Here is a 25,787-nt window from a genome sequence, read left to right on the forward strand (position 1 = left end):
GGAAAGCAGCCCCTTCTACCTTCACGGTAGATAATCCTCAAATTCCTCAAGTAGAAAGTGTGCGTGTTCTAGGTCTTCTACTTCATACATCTGGGACTGGGACTCCGTGGCTAAACGCGACCCGTAAATCGGCTCACGCTAATCTCAGTCTGATTCGATGCATAGCTATGCGCTCTGGCGGAGCGCGTTTTGATACTGCCCGTCAGCTCGTGCTCTCCATCCTCCAGCCGCGGGCGGATAGTGTACCAGGCCCAATTTCATCGCTTCACCCGCCGACAGTGGGACTCCCTTGAATCAATCAATCGGGAGGCTATGCGCGCCATAACTTATCTTCCTCGTATCACACCCATACCCATTCTGCAAGAGTACGCTCAACTTAATACATTAAGTGAAATTATCGACCAGCGTGAGGCAAACAGAGCACGAAAGATGTCGCTTCAGATTCATCGTTTACAGACTCTTCCTCCATGGTCATACTGTCAACTCACAGACAATCGCTCCTCTGCTTCGACGCCGATATCAGCCGCGCATCTTCCTTCAGGGTGCATAATATACACCGACGCATCACACACAGCACTGCAGGGAGTTACTGCAGTTTACAGTCCCTCCCATCCTCATCTTAACTCCCGCGCTACATATAGAGCGGATATTTGCTCCCCCCTTGCCTTGGAGCTTCAGGCGATACACAACGACATTGTTTCCCTTCCACTCGTGCCCACTTTCGATATTGTTCACATTTACACCGACTCCCTTGCCGCCCTTAAGCAGCTTAAGGCTGTCCGGCGCACATTACAAGTTACACAATCTATTCACCAACTTTGCACAAAATAGCCCTGTCCTGTGCGTATACATTGGATTCGCGAGCATGCCCAGGATCCGCATAATATTCATGTGGATACAATGACACACCTTGACACATCCGATATCCCGCCACCTTTCCCTCTTCCCCCAGATCCGTTCCTGTCCCATGTTTCCGAGAAACAGGCTTTGCGTCAGCGAACACGCGCTCTAATTCCTCCGTGTTCGTACCCTCTCCCCCTTAGTTTCACTCGGGAGGAGGAGGTATATGTGCGTGTGATTCGGGCAGGAGCGGCTCCGACCCCTTCTGTGCGTCATCGGTGGCGTGACAAACGTTTCGAAGTGACTGACAAGTGTCCCCATTGTGGTGCTGCGCCAGACCAGTGTGACGAAAAACACTTGCTGTGGACTTGCCCGGTTACAGCTTCCGTGAAACGACGCTTCCTAAGAAAGATAGGCCTGCGATGTTACGTTGCAGGCGACAATCGCAAGTGTACTCATGATAATCGCTTTATCGCGAACTTTTGCCACTTTTTAAGCGAGGCTTGTTTGCACTCCCTCTTATAACTTTCTTTCACTTTTACATTATGCCTAATGGCAAACAGCTCGAATAAAAAAAAAATCATATTTGAACGGGAAAGAGTTTACGAACGCAATTTTTTTTATATTTTTTGAGATTTCACTGTAGCAATCAATATAGCTACAGATCTCCCGCCGATAGGCTTGAATTTTTGCTATTGACGTTTTGCTGTCTTGGTTTCCTATGGCAGTCTTAAGTGCTCGATGCGAGCGATGGAAAAACTCGAACACGGAGCTAGGCTGGGAAACTGTCACGCGACTCACGGTGTTCACGTGAACTTCTGCGTGCTATTTAAGACGTGGTTAGCCTTGGAAGATTTAAAACTGCCAAGCACATAGCACCATCTTTATTGTTCTGCTCTGTATCATCACTTAACGCTGCTTTCGGTACAGCGTTATTGCACACGTTTGGAAGCTGAGCCCATGTTGCAAAAGAATCTTATTACGAATGCCTGCTGACTATGAGAATCAGCGCTGTACAGTTCACGACGATCGAGTGTTGCATGTAGAGTACTCCTAATAAGTTAACGCAAAAGAATTTTTTTTGGCCCCTACAGCATTTCTAGATCGTGATAACGGTCGCGTAACCATAAGTAATTCGGTGTTGATTCCAATAAACAAGAGTACTGATAATTAATATCGACTAGGAGGTACAGAGAGATATACTTTGACGTCCATATGGAAGCGTAGTGGTTTACCGGATGAGAAGGTGGGATTTGCAAAGTAGATGGATGGAACTTTGAAGCATGTTGCGTACCTCACCAGACGATGTGCCAGTTGACTGCAGCCTCTTTGTACGACTACACTCTCTCGTGGGTTAGTTTACATGTGTTATGCAAAAAGAAGTACAGTGAAAGGACGCCATTCTTTTACTATTTCTTCCAGAAAACATTGTGAACATTCGACGAGAAAACCCTCCATGGCTCTGAGTTTCGGAGCGTGCATGGAAGAATGCTCCTGGGGACATCAGGGCCAAGAGTACATTCATCGACTCCTCTAGGAGCCATCTCGGACCTATATTGTGCTCAATAACGAAAATATTGCGTACGTTTATGATCCTGTGCAACTTGTACGTCTTCTTATTTTTGTGCAATTATGCAATTTTTGTGCACATGACACGCGAGCAAGACAGTTAAAATAGGGTGCAGCAGTAAAAGAGCATTAAAAGAGCCTCCAGGAAGGAGGCGGTCGTAGCACTTAGAATCGCACAACACAAGGCACAAGCACAAGGCACAGAAGGAACACAAGACCGAGGTTTAATTGGTTTTTGAGGAAAGGAAATGGCACAGTATCTGTCTCGCATATCTCGACGGACACCTGAACCGCGCCGTAAGGGAAGGGAGGAAGGTGAGAGTGAAAGAAGAAAGTGAGAAAGAGGTGCCGTAGTGGAGGTCTCCGGAATAATTTCGACCACCTGGGGATCTTTAACGTGCACTGACATCGCACAGCACACGGGCGCCTCTTGCGTTTCGCCTCCATCGAAACGCGGCCGCCGCGGTCGGGTTCGAACCCGGGTACTTCGACTCGGTAGACGAGCACCTTACCACTGAGCCACCGCGGCGGGTCAAGACCGAGGCCGCTGTGATGGATTCGACCAGCGAGCAGGCGCCAAACACAAACAGCTTCATCCGGGTCGTCGCCTTTCGATGGGTTCGCAGGGATATCTAAGTTAGCAGGCTGCAGCTGTCTTTTCTGGTATTTTTTCTGCCCTTTCACCTCGCCTTTCGCCGCACTTGTGAGATCGTCGACCCTGCGAAGCATCCTTTGCTCGTCCCAGCGCCACCACTTGTCCACAGGCAACGGTGGGAAGCTGCACCAGCTCCAGAGCCTGTATTGCGAAACCATAGTAAGTAAGCGCACTCGAGCAGAGTGCGCCATGATTTTGGCTGAAAAGCATCTCTGAATGCAGTGATTGTTAGAAAAGGGAGAAATAGATTTCTGGCGAGGCGTCTAAACAGCGATTTTGGCACTAAGGCATCGGAGAATGCAAACTAAAAGGCAGCACATCTCCAGGGCAAATGATAACTGACTTGCTAGCTCTTAATTCTTGGTTTTGAAATAATTAAGAGAAGAAACTGCTGTTTTACGCTGTCTCCACTTCTTTTTTTTTTTCTAACATGGAATTTATTACCGGCACTCATGTATAAGAACAGGCTATAAGTGGTGGTTATTGATAAAGAAGACAGACAGGGGCTAAAATGACGGAAAGGAGCGCGTTTAAATGTCTTTTTAACCTTTCTAAAAAAAATTCTATTTTCCGTTAGGTGACGTTGCTGAATTTTTTCTACCCAATTTTCGTGCGTACTTGCAATTATGTTTGAAATCACTCGCTGACAACGGCCTTGCAAAACTGTATCCGCACGTGCAGACCTTTATGGCCTGCGCTGCCCTCTTCCCGGACCAAATATACAGCCGGAAGTCACGTCAGGTCACGTGATCGCTCTCCTGGGGCTCGTCTCCTAGAGTGCGCCTACGGCATGTGGTTTGGCAATACGTTGCACGACCTGTGAATTGCACCATTCGATTAGTTTCAAACGCACCGCGTTCACCATGGGCTATGGTCACGGCTAGAATAAAGCCTCTCTGACTTCTACCAAACCATCATCACAGTGACGTGACTGCACATGTCGAGTGTGGGATTGGGGTATATAGGCTGCCCACTGGCTTAATTACGACGGTTTGGTTTCACTTGGAAACCAGACGACGTATTTCACGATGCCAAGTGAACGCTGAGCACTTTCTGCGAGAATAAAAATCACTTTAGCCCAGTCTAGCTGGAAGCCTGGTTTTGTCCCGTCTGGGATCATAGGCTTGTTTTTGACACGCACTACAACAAAACCATGCGCACAACAAAGAAAAGGCGAAAACATAAAAACGGTTTCGCAGCTAAGCTTCAGTAGCCATGTACTTTTTTTTTCGACCTTGAACAGCACTTTCCTAACTGTATAGTTCGCAAAAAAAAAAAAATTGCTTCGGAATACTCCGAGCCCAGGCATTTGAAAGCGTTACCGGGGCAGGCGGTGATAGAGTATTAGAGCCGCAATCCTTTCCATCAATCACAAAGCTATTCTAGGCATTACTGCCTGCATGCGGGGCGTGAAGGCTTCGCCGAACGACTTACTGGCTCTGCACGCACGAATCTCCTTTTCTTTCGTGACCGATGAGGCACATTCAGAGAGCACGAAAAGCAGGCGTCTGCGTGTATAGAAAGGAGTGCTTGGAGCGAGCCTAACGCGCTGAAAAGAAACCCACAGCAAAACCCGCCGAGACGCTGGCTGTTCATTATCCCATGCAGGCCTCTGACTGGCTTCCGGTTCGCGCCCCGGCACTTCCGCTCGGCACATCCGGCGTGAAATTAGGCCACTTTATGGATTCAGTTGTGTGGACATGCGCGACCCCTGTAGAGGGCGCTAGTTCAGTGCCGTTACTTCAGCGCTGTTTATCAAAAAAAAAAGATGAAATCGATGCTATGGTATGACCATACAAGGTCACCTGCGGTGGCTAACAGCAGCCAACAATTTGTAATGGCTCCTTTCTGTAGAACTTAACGTGACAATAATAATTAACGAACATTAGAAAAGCGTGTACATGGTTGAGCTTAAAAGCCGATACAGCAAGACGTGAGCTTCACTCTCTCTGAAGCTCACTTAACTGCCTTCGCATGCTACGAATTTCGTCGTTAAAGTGCGCCGTTAAACACGCGTTGTTGGCGCATTTTTGTCCACTCGTTATGGTTCGCACGCATCCAATGCGCTTCTCACAGTGAAACTCTGTAAATGCCCACTTCTGCTTCTTCGTCTGCCATGCCCTGCTGAACGTCGCAGGTAAGTGTCGTCATTTATTCTTCGTGCGTATTTTGAAGAAAGAAATTGTACCGGGACCGATCGCACTTTTCAGGGATATTCGTAGACGAGATTTCTGCTCGTTTGCAACAGGTGTCAATGAGAGACAACGCAGAAAGTGTCTTTTTACTGGTTTCTAGCACCCCCGAACTCGTTCTAGCTTTCAGTTGGATACGTCATTTGGCTGCTAACAGAATCCTACACGAATAATCTAGAAAAGCGCATACCAGGAGATGCTCAGAGATAGAGGTTTCGTAAAGAAAGACGAAGATTTTAGCCGGCGTTGAAACTGCGCTGACATGCTAATCTGCGTTGAGGAGGGGTTTTGAGAGTGAAAAGTAGGAAGAGAAGGTTTCAGGAAAGAATACAGTAAAAGAATAAAAATAAGCGGTGAATGAGCATGCAGAAATGGAGAAGTCAAACGTCCTCAGATGGGGACACAAGAAGTTAAATGGAAGTTCAAGTTGGAGTCAGCGCCCGTCCTGTCATGTTTATCTGTGTATTCATCTGAAAAATTAGCGCTGTTTAAATTTGAAGAAAAGAAAATGCATCACCAACTAGCCCCGCAACGTGTTTTACTAAACGAAACCGAAGGGTGCAAGAAAGGTTTTTTTTTTTTTCAATTTGTCTAATATCCTCAAAATATTCAACTCAAAACTTTAGTGCACGGCGCGGTTGCGGAGGGCAGGCTCAGGGAACTGAAACACAGGTCGCTTTTAGTGGCACTTCTCCGAAAGAGTTGCTATAGTAACGTGGAGCTAACCTTGTTACTAGGAAACAACTTGCTGCATTTTCCACTGGAGTCTTACACACTAGTGGTGAAGGTAGCAGCAAAGAAAAGCTCTCCGACTGAGCAACTGCATATAAGAGCTGATTACTATAAGGTGAAAAAAAAAATTAGTGCGTGCGGCGGTCCGGAGTGGCTTTATGCCACAATTTCGACCATTTGTGACTCTTAGACCACATATCCGCTCTTTGGAGCTGTAAAACATTTACACACAAAAATAGAACAACCATGTTTCCTTTAGGTCATTAATAGGCCCATGGTATCCTTCAAAAAAATATCTGACTAGGCCATATAGTCATTATTATTATCACCGTTTATTAACGCATAAGGGTTCCGCTAGGGACATCGCATCAAGGGGATGGAGGATACGGCATATTCAGGAGCTTTATGCGTAGAAAGGAAAATATTAATAGCAGAACAAAAAAATGAAACTAAAGAGGAATAACAAAATTAAAAAGTCAAGTAAGGACATAACGTGGCAAAAAACATAAAGCAGTAAAGACGACAGCAATACAAGGAGTACAGTAAAACAGGCTGACAGGATTGCAGGAGTGATTGCTACAACAGTACCTTTTCAGGTCCCTGAACCAACAATGACAGGAGATGCCGTCAGTGAAGAGAGCTTTTGGAGCACGTGCGGACGCGTGTACGGACAGCTGGCTCGAGACTCCGGTCTTCCTGGAGCCGACGCCTTGGTCGAGGGCGGCAGAGTGCGCCGTCTCCTTTGGGCCGCGGCGCTGTTCACGCTGGTCTACTACAGCGTCAGCGAGACGGGCGCCATCTTGAGCGAGTACCTCACATACAGCGTAACCGTCGCCTTCGAGTACAACACCAACGAGTCCTTCGAGCTGCCCGACCTCACCGTGTGCAACATGAACCCGCTGAGAAGGTCTGCGCTGTGCGCCCTCGATCCGACAGAGAGGGCCATGGACCGGGAGCTGGAGGAGCGACTCTGCGGCGAGGGACAGACATTCAGAGAAGTAGGTACACGTGCTCGAGTATACCCTAGCAGAAAGCAAGAGGACGAAATGGACTCTGGCGGGGCGCGTATTGTGAAGAGCAGATAGCCGATGGTCCCTCACCATTGCAGAGTGGATATGAACGGAAGGAAAGCGTGACCGAGTGGCGACAGATAGTGTGCTCGGTGCTCTAGATGGGCCCCAGTTTGGTGTTTCAACGCAGTAACCGAAGCGAAAGAAAAATGTAGGAGGTGTGAACAGTGAAATGTAAAATGGAATCAAAAATGAACATCAGGAAAAACGGTATTAGAGTAAATCCAGCAAAACTAGAACAAGGGTCAGTTGGTTCCGCGTCATTGTTTACTGCGCGCTGCTGCACAACACTACAAACACCGATACAAAGAAACAGACAAGTACAGTCTTTGTCAAAAATATACAGGTCAAGGGGTTTGCTTTCACGTCATGCAGCCGGGCTTTTAAGCATTTTGCCGCCGCGGTGGCTCAGCGGTTATGGTGCTCGGCTGCTGACCCAAAAGACGCGGGTTCGATCCCGGCCGCGGCGGCTAGAATTTCTTTGGAGGAGAAATTCTAGAGGCCCGTGTACTGTGCGATGTCAGTGCACGTTAAAGAACCCCAGGTGGTCGAAATTTCCGGAGCCCTCCACTACGGCGTCTCTCATAGCCTTAGTCGCTTTGGGACGTTAAACCCCATAAACCAAACCAATCATTTGGCAGTCCTAAGATTGGAAGGATTGAGGACATAAGTTCCTCGCGGCGCCTTCGTGAGATTACGGTCCCTGAATACGCAAGAGGAGCCGCGCTGCAGGGCTCATACGCGGACTCCTTGGGCTGTATACTTTTGACAAAGACTGTGCATACGAGGGGCGTCGTATGTACTTGTCTGTTTGGCTTGTCGTCTGTAGTGCGGTGTAGTAGCGCGCACTGAACAACGATGTCTTCGAGTCTCAAATAAAACGCCGAATGCGGCTGTTAAATATCAGATGCAAGAACGAATGAGAGGGTAAGAGTACAAAAAAAAATCTTTGCAATATTCGTTTCGCTTGTTTAACCGAAAAACTATTTAATGTCACTCGTGAGGTGCTCTTTAAGGTATGTTTAGGTTAGAAAGAAGACAGCACAATTTGAGGCCGCGGTATGTGTACGGGTATAATACTTATTGCGCAGTGAAATGTTAATTCACAGGGGAGCGTTACTTATTCCTTTTTGTTGATGAGGTCAAATTAATTTAAAAGTCCCTTGAGATGCGAATAATTTAGCTTAAAGTACAAAAGCTTCCAACCCAAGTAAGTCCATCCGGTAAGGTCCGAACTCTCGATCTTCGCATGTCGGACACTGTGCTCTACCAACTCAGCTACGGCGACACCTGTCTCGCCTTTTGCTTTCAAAAGCATTCGATCACGTTCAATTAGATCACCCATAATCCAATCGACAATGCGTCACCTGTTTGCATGCACCACAGAAGTCGACTTACCTTTCCTGGTCTACTCCCGTGCAGGAAGATAGCCTGACGTCATCTCCTTGCAAATAATCGTTTCTACAAGTGCAGTAGTCCTGGAACTGATATACAATGTGCTCCTGTTTCATTTGATGCAAAGGCAGCCAAGGATATGCGACTTTATTAACTGGGAAGTATATAACAAGTTATCTCCAGACAACACGGTGGTCTACTACACGAGGCACTAAGCTCCACCTTATGGGTATGACGCGATATCGTAAATAGGTTATTTATTTATTTAATGGGGTAACGCCCATATATGCGAAACTGGTTACTCGCTACATTCATCGATCTCTAGGGGTCCTCATACCACTCCTGGTGCAGTGCGGTACAGTGGTTAAGCGATGCGCCACTGCATTGCGATGGCAGGTGGCGTCATCGATGGGATCTGTGAGGCCCAGGTTGTTCTTCCCGAGTAACCTCTCGTGACCAATTATTCATTTAACTGCCACCTGCCACGGTGGGCAGTTTGCTCACAATTCAGTGGGAAGGTTGTGATGACGCCGCAATGTCACGTGATCGGCCCATTTTTCGACATGGCGGGTTGCGCGAGAATGAGCAGAATCTTGTGCCTTAACGCTGAATGTTAAGATGTAGTGAGGCACTTGTATTCTTCCAAGCATCCCTCGGTTCTAGAGCTCAGCCACCAGCCATCTTTGCTTCACAGCCTGCTGCGCTTGGCATCGCAAGGCATTGCGCCAGGGGCGTTGTGCCGCTCGGCCATATGCACCAGCAGAGATTTTGCTGCGCTTTGTCGGATATAACGAAATTGAATCTCAAAGCACCACATGAAGCATTAATGCGGCTCTTGTCATTACTGCCACACATATATCGTCGGTGCAGTGCTCTAGGTTGGTGCCTCAGTGTTGCCCCGATGTCAAAATTTCGGTTTGGGCTTATTGGTTAACTGCAAGACACAGATAATGAAACCAGCGCAACCAGCGCCCGGCATAATACATGGCGGGCGCTGTACTGTCTTTCGCCGAAACTAAGGAGCATAGGGGATGTTTTTCTTTTTTTTAATTTTGTGATGTTTGTCAATGGGAGACTAATAGTTAAATGAACTGATAATTGATTAGAAAAACGAAGAAAAAAAAACGCAATTCGCAAGTGGGATCCGAACCTACTACCGCTGGATGTTGCGTCCGGTGCTCGACCACTGAACTACGGCGAGGGCTGTCCAATCTTCTTCTTCCTCGGGTATTTATGTGTACAGCCTATGTGTGTCTTTAATGTCCTCGTTTAGTTGCGCTGGTTTCATCTGTGTCGTTCAATGGTGTCCACGCAACATTTCACCAAAGTGGCTTTTCAAAACGCTTAAGTTCCAGTCCCTAGTGCAATCTATACCCATGCGCAAGTCTGTAATGCTCCTGCCTCCTTCCCAGATGATTCGAGCAACAGGCTTACTCTCTTTGCTTGAGTATATCAACCGTCCCGTCTTACAAAGCTCACGTCATGTGCAGGCCAACATCGACGACCTGAAGCTTCAGCAGCGCCTCTCGGACTGGATCGCCCAGCGGAAGGCCGGCAACCGAGAGTGGCTCAAGACGCTCGGCCATCAGTTCGAAGACCTCGTCCTCGACTGCAGCTACAACGAACGGGACTGCAGTGACGTGGCGTAAGAGACTATTTGCCTCAGGCCAGAGAGAACACCCATGCAAGTGCAATGCTCCCACGACAGAGTCCTGATTACCTCTTACCCATCCGTCTGACAGACAATGCAGAACGTGTGCACGACATTCCTCACATATGTCGCTCAGAGCTTTGCATCATAATTTTTATCATAGAAGGTCAAAGAAGGGTGACTTTCAAAGGCGCTTGAGCGTGACGTATGTGCACAGAGTCAGTCTGTGGAAGAACCTACCATCATGATTCGTAGTAATGCTGCGACATTTGCTTGCCTTCTTTACTGCTTTGAAGGGAGGATAGTTTAAAGCATTACCATTATGGCGGCTGCGAAGGCGGAAATGACGGCCGTCGTTCGTCAGTAACCAGTAGCAGATGGTCCGCCTGCCACGGGGGGCAGGTGGCAACCTGCCCACCGGGCTACGGATAAACTTAGTTGACTACTTATAGGAACTTTGTATACTACCGCTGATATAGCGAACTTTAGCGTGCCACCTCGAATGTAACCACATTTCGTGTGTTAACCTCGGATATACCGAAACTATAAGTATTCCACCTCGGATATAAATAATTTTATTGTGTAAACTTCGGACATGACTAACGTTTGGCTACTAACGCATTCAAACGATCCACCGAGGATCGCCTAGTTTTTGCATATGGTATGGTGTGGTATGGTATGGTATGGTATGGTATGGTATGGTATGGTATGGTATGGTATGGTATGGTATGGTATGGTATGGTATGGTATGGTATGGCATGGTATGGTATGGTATGGTATGGTATGGTATGGTATGGTATGGTGTATGAGATTGAACATCGCAAAGAGATATAAGGGCTACGTGGGACGTCGTAGTGGAGGGCGCCGAATAAATTTTGGCCATCTGGTATTCTTTAATGTGCGCTGCCATCGCAGAGTACACGAGGCCATTGCGTTTCGCTTCCATCGAAACGCGGCAGCCGCAGCCAGGGGCCCAGCAGCCGAAGGAGCTCTCTTGAAGAGTAATTTGGTTGGAGATAGCTGTTTCATGCACTTTGCTTGCCGTTAGGGACCTGCGTGCAGGTGCGGATTTAAGGGGGTGGAGGGATGATGGCTAAACTGCATGACGATGCAAGGCCTTCGTTTTTGCGTTGGCGTCGCAATGGTCAGGCCGGTTCTACACTGGGCACAATCTGTGTATGCACCCTGTCACAACTGGCTTGTTTCCTGCAATGTTTGTTGAATAAATACACGAACAGTTAGCCCAAACGACAAAAGACAAAATGTGCGGCCGGCCTCTAGATTATAATCAGAAGGTTATTGAAACATGCGTCAACATATAGCCACATCAGGCCAAATATAATCCCGACGTCGAAAGACAGGAGCCAGCTTGTCACAGACCCTGTCTTGCTGCGGCCAAACCTGAACGCGATGGACAGTTGTCATTTTCAGCGACCTTCTCCTTTTCCCCTCGGTCGCTGACCGGTGGCCCTTAACGTCTGCTGCCGGCCAGGAGAGGACTCAGAGAGCGGGTCCGTTCCTCCAAGTTTGGGAGTAACCCAGTGGCGACTTAAGGGGACCTAGCTGTGGTGAGTGATGTGCGGAACGGCAGAAGCCCAGTCGGTCGGTTGGAAGAAGACGGTGGAGTACGTTCTGGTGGTTGGCTGCGTGCGCGGTAGGGACAAAGTTCCGCGACCCGACGCGCGACACCTACCTCCGTACACGCCGTCATGAGGCCAGCGCCGCGACGATGACCACCCGCTCTGGAGCCGTCGCTTCGACCTCATCTGTGGCGACTGTTCACTGGACGTTTCCGTCTCTTACTTTGTAACATTGTAAACCTGGGTCTGAATTATGTGGTTTGTGTTTAATTGAAGAATTGTTGGTTTCCTCGTTCTTTTCGCTTTTCCTTCGTTTTAACTATGCAGATTCATTTGCTCCTTATTTATTTTTCTATTTGTTCAAATACCTCACGGGCTCCCACTGAAGTATTATGTGAGGGGGAGTTACATAGCTGGGGTGCGAAAGAGAAACAAGTAAAATATGGTTATTTTAACATCGTCATACAATAGCAAGCAATCAACCGGACAATAGAACAAAATTAAAAAAGACACTACAGAACCCACAGCAGAAATAACACACTTCAGAACAAAATGCTGCTTATTTTTTCTTTGAAAATAGCATAATCTGATATGTGAACAATGTTGTCAGGAAGAGTATTCCAATAAATGATTGCACGGGGCAGGGCTGATGAGTTGAATACAGTGGTCCTTCCTGAAAGGCGTTTAAAACTGAGGTGATTATGCAATCGGTGAGATGTGTGGGCCGGTTTTGTAAGATGTAGTGTGAAGGGATGACAGCTGTAAACAATTTTATGGAAGAGGTAGATAAGTGCTATTGTTCTAAGAGATTCTAAGGTTGGAAGGGATAACGACGCCTTAATGTTAGTTATGCTGGAATGTCGGCAATAGATGCGAGCAATGAAGCGAGCGGCACGATTTGGTACGCGCTCTAGAGAATGAATTAAGTACTGTCGGTGGGGTGACCAAATGGAAAATACGTATTCAATTTGAGGGCGGACAAATGTCTGATATGCCAGCTGACGTGTGGAAGAACGTGCATCTCTGAGGTTACGCTTTAAATAACCTAATGTATGGCTAGCTTTGGCAGTAATTTTTTCTATGTGGGTTTTCCATGAGAGATTAGGTAAAAGTTGGACGCCAAGGTACTTGTATGACGACGCGAGAGTGACTGGACTGTGGTTAAGCGAGTAAATGAAAAGGCAATTAGACCGTTTACGGCTAAATGTCATTAACTGGCATTTATCAGTGTTAAGGGACATTTGCCATGATGCGCGCCAGTTATTAATGCGGTGTAGATCTTTTTGAAGAGCGATGTGGTCATTAAAGGAGCGGATTTTGCGATAAATAACGCAATCGTCAGCAAACATTCTGAGTGTTGAGGTAATACCTAACGGTAGGTCATTGATGTAAATCAGAAACAGTAAGGGGCCTATTACACTACCTTGCGGTACGCCTGATGTTACATCAACTAAAGGGGATGAATGATTATCAATAGAAGTGAATTGTTTACGAAATGATAAAAAGTTTCTTATCCCAGAACTTGTTAACCTTATTTTATTGTTCCCTGTGGATGACTACTTGCTGTTTTTCAACCTCGCTTCCCGAGTTTCCTGTTCTGTAACCCACGCACCGACACACGTGTACCCCGTAGAGGCTGACCGGCCATTAAAAAATTAATGATGTCCAGTGTTCGCTTGAGAGCAGCAGGGTAAGCGTAAAGTAACCGCTGCGTCTCTACGGCATGCGTCCGGCAGCCATTAGCCGAGCAGTTTAGGACACACCTTAATTCACCCAGCTGCATATTGTATACCTGCATCACAACTCAGTCCTTTGGCATACTCTGCTCTTCAGGGTGCACTGGGACACTGCGGGTTGCATGAAATGATCATGATGACGCAGAAGCAAAGAGTGCCCTCAGCAGCAATGTACGAACAGTAAAATCCTCGAGACAGGCCGTCGCCTGCCTGCTTTTATGTTTTATGAGCAGTGAAACAGCGAGACGCTTATCAACAAGACACTCTGCACAAACCTCTTTAAAGGATGGCTCAATCCATGGGATTTACCATTCTGTGTGGAAATCGGTGTAACTTGGCATAGACTGATATTGGGCGTTGTTTCCACGCAGCAGTACCTGCATTTAATTGAATTCGCGGGCTGTTCCTACTGCATTTCTTGGCACATCACTGAAATATATTGAGCATTTAATCGCGATATTACTTGCCTGTGTGTGCGAAAGACCGGCGTTGACCGCTACCTTGGCGCGTTTCGAGAGCCGGCCCTTCTTGGAGGACCTTTCACTAAGCGCTTGTCTGTACAAGACTTGAAAGGCTGGGAAAAGCTTGGCTCAGACTTGGAAAGCTACCAAGGCAATGCGGACGCTCCCTTGTTTTTGGCGCAACATAGGTTTTGACTCACAGTTGTGATTAGAAGGGCACATGACATGCTTGCTTATATTCATATCTGTTTCGTGCCGACATCGTCATCCAGCGGCCGCCGCGGTGGCTCATAACAGCGCTCGGCTCCTGACCTGAAAGACGCGGGTTCAATCCCGGCCGTGGCAGTCGAATTTCAGTGGAGGCGAAATTCTAGAGACCCGTGTACTGTGCGATGTCAGTGCACGTTAAAGAACCCCGGTTGGTCGAAATTTCCGGAGTCCTTCTGAATGGCGTCCCTCATAGCCTGAGTCGCTTTGGGAGGTTACACATCCATAAACATAAACCAACATCGCCATCCATCATAGCCATATTTGTTTTCTTTTTCCTTTCCTCAGTGCTGAGTAGAAGACCGGATACGAATACCTCAGCACGATTTCTTTCCCTTTTTCTAAAGTAAACTTCTCGTGCTGTCTTGGTACGACTAATTTCTTGCTGTAGTACCAGCTAAATGCTCGAGTTATTATTTTATTTCAATGTATTTTTGCTACTTTTTTACCCTGCCTTATGTCGTATGGTCGCCTCACGTCACATTCCATGTTACGCTTGTACTTCTGGCGTGTGTAAAAAGATGATGGGCATTCGTTAACGCTGTATCGCCATCCCTCGAGGCTAACAACACTTGACAGAGGAGCGTGCTGAAACTGTTGCCCAGGAATGGCGTCCCACACTCCCGGTTCTCTGGTTTGTCTAAACCAACGCTCTCCCTATTCCTTGGCTATTTTGTATTTTTTCTTGTGTACCTTGTGTGGCTTATTTCTCTCCCTCTAGTTGTATTTTCATTCTACTCATTTTTCTGAGACAAAATATCCTTTCTTTGTTTTTCAAAGCCCCATTGCCGTTTCCAAAGTAACCTTGCTGTAACCTGTACAGCCCATTTATTCTTCTTGATTTCAGCTAAGATGTCATTAATCCGCGTTTGTTCTCTCACCCACTCCGCCCTCTTCGATCTCTTAACGTTACACCTATAATTTTCCTTTCCATAGCTCGCTGCGTTGTTCTTAACTTAAGCTGAACCCTCTTTGTTAGCCCCCACGTGTCTGCCCTATAGGTGAGTACCGGTAAGATGCAGCTGTTGTATACTTTTCTCTTCGGGGATATTAGCTACCATTCATGATCTGAGAGAACCTGCCATATGTACTCCACCCCATTCTTATTCTTCTAGTTATTTTCCTCTCATGATCCGGATCTGCGGTCACTACCTGCCCTGCGGTGGGCAGGGCATGTAATGCGAAGGCAGGATAACCGCTGGTCCTTAAGGGTAACGGAGTGGATTCCAAGAGAAAGCAAACGTAGCAGGGGACGGCAAAAAGTTAGGTGGGCAGATGAGATTAAGAAGTTTGCGGGGATACAGTGGTGACAACTGGCAAAGGACAGGGTTAATTGAAGAGACATGGGAGAGGCCTTTGCCCTGCAGTGGGTGTAGTCAGGCTGATGATGATGATGATGAACCTGTACAGATGTCTTCTATAGTTCCTATCTCTGTACCTTGTCGTTTGCGCTGGTCCTTATAATAAATACCCACTCGCTTACTTCTCCTTTCTGTTGAAGGTTGTAGACGCTGAAAGCCGATAGGTTAGCCTTCTTCACACTGATTCGGTCAAAGTTACAATCCTTTGCGTGCTACACTAACATATTGTAGTTATCAAGTGTACTTCCGCTCCTTTGCAGGCAATATCGCTGGATCGTCAGCTCCTGGTTCGGCAACTGCTTCTGCTTCCACTGCGATAAAAAAGAGCGCTTCGAGTACAACGCCCTGTCCTCACCTTATGACGGTAAAACCTTCCCAATACGCAGCAATTGCGCTAAGTACAAAAATTATAATTCTATCGCGTCTTTTTCCGCATTATGTTTTGAAACCTTTAGCTCCTATGCTTCAATTTCTTGGGAAACTTGTGTGGGAGCTAACCGTACTAGTACGTGCAACATAGAGCAGTGGAGTGTATAGCGGAAGGCAAAGGAAAATCGCCAAAGCAAACTTTTTTTTACAGTTCCTTTGTAGCAGACTACGTGCTCATTCGTTGAGCATTTTTTCGAAGAAAGATATGATCAAAGACCATTTCTTCCGTGGAGAAGCCAAAATAGCTAGTGAAGCCTTAAGGCTCAGTCGTAGCTCAATTATTGAAACACGGAGAAGCGAAAGGAATCTCGAGAAGAACGGTCCTATATAGACAAGAAGTCTGTGTGAGACAGCTTGGTCGCGAACGTGCTTACATTGCAGTGGGCGAAGGTTGAAAGTTCTGCGTTTTTCCAAGCCGACCTTCCTTCCTTGCCTGACAGGTCTGGTGATGACGCTGAACATGGAGCTAGACGAGTACTTGCCCACGTCCTACCAGGCGGGCTTCATCGTCATGATCCACGCACATGGTACTCGGTGAGCCACTACCGCCACTAAGCCATGGTCAGAAGACGATGGGCAGGACTGTAGCTCTAGTGCTACAACGATAGCTTTCGGGTGTTTTCTGAGACTTTGGTCAAGACGATGATCCTAGCCCGCGCTGTCGAACTAATAGGGTTCTAGGAGTTTTAAAGCGATATCATGAGGGTGTTGAAGATTTGCGGGGTCGCAGCGGAGCACCAGAGCAAGATGACCAGCGAGGCAGGCTTCTAGTTCCGAACAGCCCGTGCCGGGCGTGCGCTCCGAGCACGCGCTGTCCATCTTTATTTTCCTCTAGCGCGCGCTGGTAACGCCGATCTCAGCGCCTGCGCTTTATAGCGTCGCCGGGCGCTATAAGGGCATTTGTGCGAGGTTTATGGCACCAGTTTTCAGTTTTGCCTGTGTCAGCGTAGAATTTCGTGAGAAGAAGATCATGTGTTCACCTCCTGCTTGAAAACCTGCTGCTCAGGTGGGCGTACGCCATTTGAAACACGTAGACAGGATAGCGGCGTTCTTAACAATATGCCATGTATCATCGTAGGAGCCAGACAAGAACCTATGGAAGTCAGTTTATGCAGCGTACGAAGCAAGACGGGAGGAAATATAACACGATTTTCTACCCCTATCAGCACCTTTTCCTCTTTTTCGTGGTGAACGCCAATCGTCTTCCACAAACTAGCTTAGAAAGAGCCATTAACCAAGCCTACAGATTCACTGATTGAGCCAAGAGCAGACTTATGTGTCACATATTCGAGAGCGTGGTTGGGTGAGGAGGGTCTTATTTGAACCACGTATTTTTTGGACCTCTTTTGCCAAAAATACGGGGCCCGGAACAGGCACAGAGAGAAGGCGTTCGTACCGCCCACCGCAAATTCGCCCTCAGATTAAGCAGAACAGAAACCTCATGCTAACCTTACTGCTTCCTTTCGCACGTTTCCTAAGGCAGTATCGAGGAAGGGATGACCATACCAAGACCTGAAAGTAGACAGGCAGTGAAAACTTGTATGTGAATTTCCACGGTACTGTAGCGTAAGGTACTGTAGTGCTGCAGCGCTGTATCGTCTTGTCTTTCTTCGTCCTTGTCTTCGGAGTGCACTGTGTTTTTCCCTAAGATGAACTACCAACTAGCCCGCTCTTCCACCCTTGCACTGCAAATGAAACTGGAAAAAAAGAAATTGGGCCTCTCGTTCGTGTGCATGCATAAAAGTAACCGTAAAAAGAACCTGTATTTCTTTTTCAATGGTAACTGAGGTCGGAAAAACTGCATATGCTTTGTTTTTTTTTCTCGTAGGTTTTCTGTGTGCAGTGATGGCGTCTACCTTACACCGGGCTACACAACGTACGTCGGCCTCGATGTGGTAAGGTAGAAATTATGGCCAATGGGTGAACGATGGGTGTCTGGGTACGCACGCCACCAGTGTGTATGTTAAAATTTCTGGCATTCGCACCGGTGATGTACTTATTCAGACACCTTTAGAGTACGTGGGACAGTGCCCCGTCTCTCAGGAGATGCCCTCGACTTATCGTGATAAGCTCAGCCGGAATCCAACTATCAAGTGACAAAGGGAGGAAACGGAAATTTTTGGTGCCCAGCTTGCCGGTCGCAAGCGAGATATTAGGTCGCAGAAGACAGACGATACATAGGAATTACAAATCACTTTTAAAACATATGCCATTTTTCTACAGACTAATGCAACACATGCAGAGCAATACTAGGCAGAAACAACAATAGAGATAGAAATCTTACAACAATAGTGCAGTAATGAACGCACTAGGCAAACAAAAAACACAAATTATTCAGCGGGTACTGCAACAGTCCGATCACCGTAGGATCACAATGTGACCGTACCAAAGACTGGCACGCGTACCAACGCTGGTTGGCTTGCTGGACGTCAGTGATGAATTCCGGGACTCGCACTATACCGCACCGGTTCTTTAAAGTCCAACTATGGCACGGGCATGACGCCGGCGCGCTAAGGCCCCCTAGCGACACGGAGCGTCGCGTGTGTTGGTCACTTCGCATCAAGGTAGGCACACATATGTAAGCGCTCTGTCCGTCGCCATTGGTCAGGCGGCGAGGAATTTTCCAGAAAGTTCGATCCGTTTCCTCTCCGGCCCGGCGCAGCTGCTTCAGAGCGAAGTGCAAAAGGCACCCTTCCACACGCGCAAAGCTATGCATTCTCCGCCAGTCGTCACTGGATTTTTCTCTCTTGTTCTCCTGTGTTCTACGGGTGGGTGTGGGCGAGTTTCTTTTTGATGCCGCGCCCCCTCTTAAATGTGTGGCGAATTTTGTGACATAGCGCCAATACTACATTTCAATCTCTCTAAGTCGCTAGTACTGGTTGTTTCGGTTTCCGTAACAAGCTTTTATATTCCTTTTTACATCCAGACATGATGTATGCGGATTGCTAACCACAGCGAGAATTCGGTATTGTTGGAGGGATAAACCTCCCGTTGATGCCTATCGATCGACAAGTTATTTGATGCTAGGCATATTAAAAGGAACCCCATCGCTGCACACGTGGCGGAAGGCCACTTCTTTTGTTGTTGATAGTCGTGTAACTATAATATTTCCCACTGTCTCGTCGGTGTCGATACATGAAAACATGGTACGTGTACTGTTTGTGTGCTAAGCGATCAGTTAACTGAAACTTGGACGCAGTTGGCGCAGACGGGACTGCCGGAACCGTACGCCAACCCGTGTCGGAACTCGTGGCCTCCTCCCCTGATGGGCTACATGGACAACATGTATGGCGCTTACACGAGAGAGGTAATGCTGTGTCTGCCCTCCCCTATAGGTAGCTACGCGAAGTCAGGTGTTCGGCAGCACTGTAGTAATAAACGTCACATCCAAGCAAGACAGCAGAGCTCGCTTGTATTAGTTGGCATGATCTATGTTTTCTTAGCCAACAGAGACTGTGTGTGACAATGTCCAGCTGAACAGCTTTTGTTCCGCCAAACCAGAGTTCTCAAAATGGACCACATTGAAAGCGCCAGTCACAAATTATGTAATGTCCACCGTGCAATTGTAGATTGGTGCGAAATTGACTGAAGTTGATTAATTTCGTGGGGAACTGGGCCCAAATAACCTCCACCATGCCAAACGCGAAAGATAATTAAAGACCTCGATACCTTACTCTTCCCTCTTGTTCCTACAGATTTTAAGAACCTAAACGGTGGGGACAAGCATGCATTTGCTCATGACCAAGAAAGGCTAAATTCAGGAGTGCAACTGTTGTGAGATTGTTTCCAAACATGACAAGTTCAGCTGTCCAAAGGGATGAATAGCTAAATCAATATTTTTTTGACACTTTCTCAATGCATACCTGTTTTCCTGATCTTAGATGCTCAACAGCGTATGCCAACTCTCAAAAAGGGCAGTAAGGTTCCTGGATAACAGTGGCTGTGTCTCCAGGTTTGTTTGGAATGGTGTTACTGCCAAAAAGAAAAAGTCATATGTGGGCTGAGCACTGCTGTCGATACAGTTATATTATTACGTATGCACCATGGGAAACCGGCAGAGGGGAAGAAAGGCTTTTATAAGAAGATAATTCCACTCCCGATCAAAATTTTTATTGCGAGTCCTAAATCTTCAGATAAAAATGCTGATAAAAAATTCTCTTCTTCATTTAAATCAAGAATGCTTGGATAGAGGTATTAGGGAAGATTCGAGAAAAAGATCAATTTCGAAACATCCATGTGCGAGGTTAGAACGTTCGCCTACTGGCAAGTGTAATTATTTTCCGCGAAAACAAAAGGCTAGTCTGCCGAATGGATTTTCCCTCCACGGTGCACAATTTCCGAACAGCCATAAAAATGACCCCCATGAGTATTAACGCAAATCCGCATTAATACCCTGCACGAAAGACTTTTGCTGCGTATCGCATGCAAGAGGGACGGGGTTCGTTCCCCAGTGACGCCGGGTACCCACCGGTGATACAGTGGGTACGAACTTCCCCTCACCATATCAGTCTTCGATAGCCTGATTCGTGAGGATTACGTGCAGTAGGAAGCACGAGACGGTAGTACCACGAACGAACTAGCGACGTCGTGCAATTAGTTGTCTCATTTCTTTTATTTGTCTTTTTCTTTTTAGTTTTTTCATCTATATGCGCATTTAGTTACGAATTTGTTCTGTGCTCATTTGCAATTTGTGCGATGCGCTTGTCATGTTAGATTGTTACATGATATGACAGAGGGTTTGCAACAAATATCTCTCATGACTAGGAAGACGAGCGAATTATTTTGTGAAACACGACTGGGTAGCTTTAGTTCGTTAATAAGGTCAAATCTGGCTGAAGGCTCCGTATTCAATCCGCGTCACGGTTAAAATATGGTTCGACAAGCTGGACTTGTAAACGAACAGTAAACATAACACTAGGACCTTTTTCATGCATCCTGGGAGCGACATGACTATGTTGCACTATTCGTCGGCGACCCAGTCATTGTCTCCTGCGCCTACGAATAACATGCCTTCGCTGCTATACAGCTGGCTTCATTCACATTTATTTCCCAAGCCCCCTGAACATAACCTGCAAAATGGCATTCTTGCGGGCTAGTTGGTGTGATTCATTTATGGGGCCAGCATAAACTTTTTGTCTCCCTACGTCTCCCTAAAATGCTACTGAACATAATTTTTTCCCCTCATTTCCTTCCATACTCTGGGCGCGAGCAGGACTGCCTGAACATGTGCCTGCAGGTGAAAATCGTGGACAAATGCAAATGTCTCTCGGCTCAGCTGCCGCACATCCGTATTCTGGCGAAGAAGCATCGCACCTGCACCGACCAGAGTGAGTCACTGTGCGCGTCCTGCAACACCTGGACAATAAAAAAGTTACACAGACGCTCTCACACATCTGAAACGAAGGGCATGAGACGCTCCATGAGGTGATTCAAATGCTTAGGGTTCTATAGGCTTCACCCTCAGCACTTCCCTGATGGACGTCCGCTGTCTGACGTCCAGTGTAGCCTCAGCAGCGAGAAGGGGGAGTGAACTTTGTGGAGGGAGAAGCAAGGCGCAGGGGGGAAGCTAAGAATAGACAGGACAGGAGGTGACCATTCGGGTAGAGGTGCGAGACGACAGACTGAAAGCGCAGGACATGAAGAGCAGAGTATGCTGACCTTGGGAAGGGGGAAGAGAGCCATAGGCGAGGAGGTTGAGGCATTTCAGGTCACCGTCTTGTTCAATGCACGCCCGGCACCAAGCTCATAAGCTCAGCTGCCGGAGAATTAAAGATGCTAAGCATTTTGGATGCCTCTGAAACAAATGACAAACAAGCAAAGGGTTTCATCTTTTTGTGCTCGCATATATGCAGTGATATCTGTTTGCGGCGCTTTGTCTGTTGTCATAGCCGTCAGTGCCGTAGTATGTCGTCGTCTAGATCTCCCCAAGTTCCTCAGTTAGTCGAAGAGAATATCGTCGAGGAGAGTCTGAGCTATGGTGGACACATGCGCCGGAGAGTGCTGGCTCTTCACAATGTGGCGCATTCTTGGTTCTTTATCAATGGCCCGTTACCACTCGTCACATGCGGCACTGTGCACATGAGACAAGTTTGGAATTCTCGCAAGGCGGGGGCCAAAAGTTTTCCGAAGTTCGCTGATAGGTATACATGGCATATCTGAATATCAGGTCCTAAATAGAACTAAGGTTCATGCTCAAGAGCGACATATATCACGACGAGTCGTGACCACTTCGGAGGTAAGGAACAGAGAGCTCTAGCTTGTCTCCTTTTAGCAGTATTCGGGCTGTAAACGACATGCAGCGAAATGGCGCTCACGACATCACTCCTCCGTTCAGCTCAAAATACATCATGGGTATTTCCTGTATGTTTCTAACTATGATCCGTTCTGGTGCAGAGCTGGAGTGCGCTTCTGAAGTTTCCGCAATCGAGACCAACGTGAAGCTTGAGAAAGAGTGTGGCTGCCATCGCTCCTGCCGGTAAGAACTGGGATATAGAGCGCCGTATATTTTTATCTTTTCTTCCCATTTCTTCCGCATTTCCTTGTCTCTTTAGTCTGAGGCCAAAGTGCAACCTGTTACTCGCCTTTCGGGAGAGGTTACTCTGAGACGTCCCGGCTGCTACTGAGGATTCGTGTTCCACTGCTGATCCTGTTCTTATCGGCTCGGTTTTAGGCCGCGGTTCTTACGAGCGTGAAATGCGAAGACACGCTTGCACCGAGTCCTTCCGATTCTTTCATAAAGCGCCTGTCGAAATAAATCCCGCATAATAACCATGTTTGTGTAATTTGCCGTAGTCTTTCGTGGGCGTTGTTTAGAACTTCAATGGGATGAGGATTTGGTGTAAGTAGAGCGAGAAGGCCTTGTGCGGAGTGCCATGTTTTGAGCGCTACCACACCGTTGATAGTCTCCAGCAGTATGAAGGGAATCAGTGGAAGAACAATGCATTTTGTACACTGTCTTTCAAATCCATCGCTTTTTTTTTCTGAAGTTTAAAGCGCGGGCATTAGATAACACCTAATAAAACATTGTTCTGTGCCGTATAATGTTTTCACAGATAATTTTGTCTTTTAAACATGTTATTCAAGTGTTTCACATCATGACATTATGAGTCATTTTGGCACCTGTTTTTTAGTGAGACCTTAAGGGGCTAGTGAAGTATAAAATTTCTCTTTGTATGAAGCTTCTGGATACTGCCAAGAGTGACTTGGCTCTGAAGAGAATACTGCGCATACACAGTGTCGTCCTTCCTTTCAGGGACATCTCATACAAGCGCGACGTGACAATTACTACCCTGAGAGAGGTAAGCACGAGAGCCGAATAGCGCAAACAGAGCGGAAGCGGGCAAAATAACGGACGTAGGGAACACACTTAGTACTGAATGCCTAAGCTAGTTCAATTTTAGTTCACATATTTATGGCATTAAACAGATGCGCCTATTCTCCCCCAAGTGTAACTAATACATCTGCTCGTAGTACATTAGTTAAAAGTGCAGAACTTCCTTGTATTTACTCTGTCTTCTTTTCAGTGAACTAAGGGATGCCGATTTCTATTTGCGGCAGGAAAGCAGCATTAAGACTAATATACTAGTACCACACAAGAATTATAGATGGGACGAATAACGGGTTGTTTGTGTGAGCATAATAAACCGACCAGCAATCATTCAAATCAATGACAATTATTATATAAATTTCACCAGTATCGAAAAAAGGACCTCGTCAATCTGTAGAATGGAGATGAATGATGGAAAGTGCTGAGAACCACGGCACCGTTAAGGTCGCTTCGCTGACAGTTTTAGCCCTCCATCAATCGTATAACATATTTCACAAACACCGTGATCATTAAAAAGGTCAGTGGCTGAAAAAGCTCAGCACAAGCGTGCCTGAGGCGTGTGAACATCGGTATGCTGAGATAGGAGTGAAAAAATATGCTCGCTAAGAACGCATTCTTGGGCAGCTCGGCTTCTTACAGCAGTATACACAGAAAGTCAGGTGCAATAGACTCTCTCACCGGTTTCAATTCTCATTGCAGGATATCTCGGCACAGACCAAGGAACACGGGTACGACGCTCGCCGAGTTCTTATTCTGCGGCGCACGAAACTGGGCACTAGAAAACGCCGGCGCCATTGACAAACTTCCACGCATACACCTTTTTTTTTTAACTTACTTCTCACCTAGACTCGTGTTGCGTCCTTCACGTGTACTGTCAACACGCTTCCCTATTTTTGTTTGTTTGTTAAGCCCTCTCTCATACTAGCCTCTGTTAGCTCTCGTTTAGCCCTTTCAACAAGTTAACTAGAAAGATTAAGAGGGTGTTTTCTTTTTTCACATCTAACATGTGTTCGTGGCCAAGAGTCCCTCTCGTAGGGAACTCCTACATGCAGTAAGTATACTCAAATCAAGGCATATGACGTCACCAGTCACTGCGCAGAGCAGCGATTACTCGAGTAGAGTAAGGAGTATACCACGGAACATTTGGCACGCTGTTGACGAGCTTACAGCGCGTGCTCGAACACCTCTTCTCAAACGCTGCATTCTATACATGATCGAAATCATGAAGGGATACATAGCTTTTGATTGTTTTGTCTATTACTACGAGTGAAAGAAAATATTGTTGCAACATTTCCTCCACAGTGCTTTTCTTCGTGACAGAGACTGTAACAGAAGTCAGTGTAGTGCGCGTTTGAAAGTAGGTTGAAAGAATCTGCTTTTTTTCTTTCAGCAGATAAAATGTCTTACATTTCCCTAGCTCCGTCTCATTCTCGGCTTTTTTTTCCTGATGTAGGCCACCGGCTCGCCTGGTCCTGTATTTCAACTCTCTCACCTACGAGCAGATAACATCAGTACCGAAATACGATGTGAGTACGGGGAACTCTACTCAACGTCCTTAAAACGTTAAGCCGAGTCCATCTGCGTATTTGAGGCGCCCAGAAGTAGGCAGTCACATTCCTTACAAGTGGCGAACCAGTGTAGACGAAAAGAAGTTTTTCACAGCGTTACACCTGAACATTCGTTCAATGATGTACAAACATCAAATGATTGATAGCCTCGTGAATAACCTCCTAGAATGTTTTGACTGCCATACGTTCAGTGAAACGTAGTGTCAACAACAAAGCGATCTTATGCATTTAAATCCTTTTCCCACTTTACAACTTAAACAGGCTGTCACGAGGAGGGGGCGTGGCCATATATGTAAAATCTTCCTATAAATGTGAACCGGAATTTTCAGCTTCGACAGACAGCTGCTAGATTCTAACACTACGCCATAATAAATATATTGTATCCATTGTCTACCGGCCTCCAAATGGAAACTGCGATCTTCTTTATAATAATCCTAACCAACTTCTAGGATGCTCTTCTTTCAACCCATATACCTTAGTTATGAATGGATATTTCAATGTTAGCATAAATGAGAAGAGCATCATTAACATTCTCTAGAATAATCGAATCGAATGGATTTACTAATGTGGTCTCTTCTTCAAAAAGAACTACGACGCCCAGCTAGAGCACTATTGATCTTTTCATAGTTAATGCTGACACAACAGTTCACTGCGCTGGCACTGTGTCATGTGATATTAGCGACCATTGTCCAGTTGATGTATCCGTTAAGAAGCGCTGCTGTGCGAGAAATGCATATCATTTTATAAAGTTCCAATCATTCAGTAGCGAAAACTTAATCGCCTTCAGGCAAGCAATACAGAGCATAGATTTGTCAGACATCTTTAATTACGCTTGCGTTAATGACTCTTACAATTCATTCATTTAAAAGTTTACGACTATCTATGGTTATCATTTTCCTTGGATAACAAAGCGAAAACGCAAAAAAAAATTAAGGAAACCTTGAACGACCCCTG

At 46.6% G+C, this 25,787-nt stretch overlaps 1 protein-coding gene across 1 annotated transcript in view; it reads left to right on the top strand.

Annotated features, from left to right (window-relative positions):
- LOC149371166 (acid-sensing ion channel 4-A-like) overlaps window positions 1–25,787 on the top strand; it is a 32,486-nt gene that overhangs the window by 1,937 nt on the left and 4,762 nt on the right. Inside the window, exons 3-13 of the mRNA XM_089579562.1 lie at window positions 6,607–6,986; window positions 9,944–10,098; window positions 15,770–15,873; window positions 16,379–16,472; window positions 17,767–17,833; window positions 19,138–19,245; window positions 21,151–21,265; window positions 22,332–22,413; window positions 23,191–23,236; window positions 23,965–23,993; window positions 24,719–24,791. Of these exons, the coding sequence (XP_089435688.1) occupies window positions 6,607–6,986; window positions 9,944–10,098; window positions 15,770–15,873; window positions 16,379–16,472; window positions 17,767–17,833; window positions 19,138–19,245; window positions 21,151–21,265; window positions 22,332–22,413; window positions 23,191–23,236; window positions 23,965–23,993; window positions 24,719–24,791 (1,253 nt within the window). The remainder of the gene's footprint in view (window positions 1–6,606; window positions 6,987–9,943; window positions 10,099–15,769; window positions 15,874–16,378; window positions 16,473–17,766; window positions 17,834–19,137; window positions 19,246–21,150; window positions 21,266–22,331; window positions 22,414–23,190; window positions 23,237–23,964; window positions 23,994–24,718; window positions 24,792–25,787) is intronic.

The sequence above is a fragment of the Amblyomma mixtum genome, chromosome 1 (genome assembly GCF_055824585.1).
Source record: "Amblyomma mixtum isolate Tamu chromosome 1, ASM5582458v1, whole genome shotgun sequence".
NCBI classification, from domain to species: Eukaryota; Metazoa; Arthropoda; class Arachnida; order Ixodida; family Ixodidae; genus Amblyomma; species Amblyomma mixtum.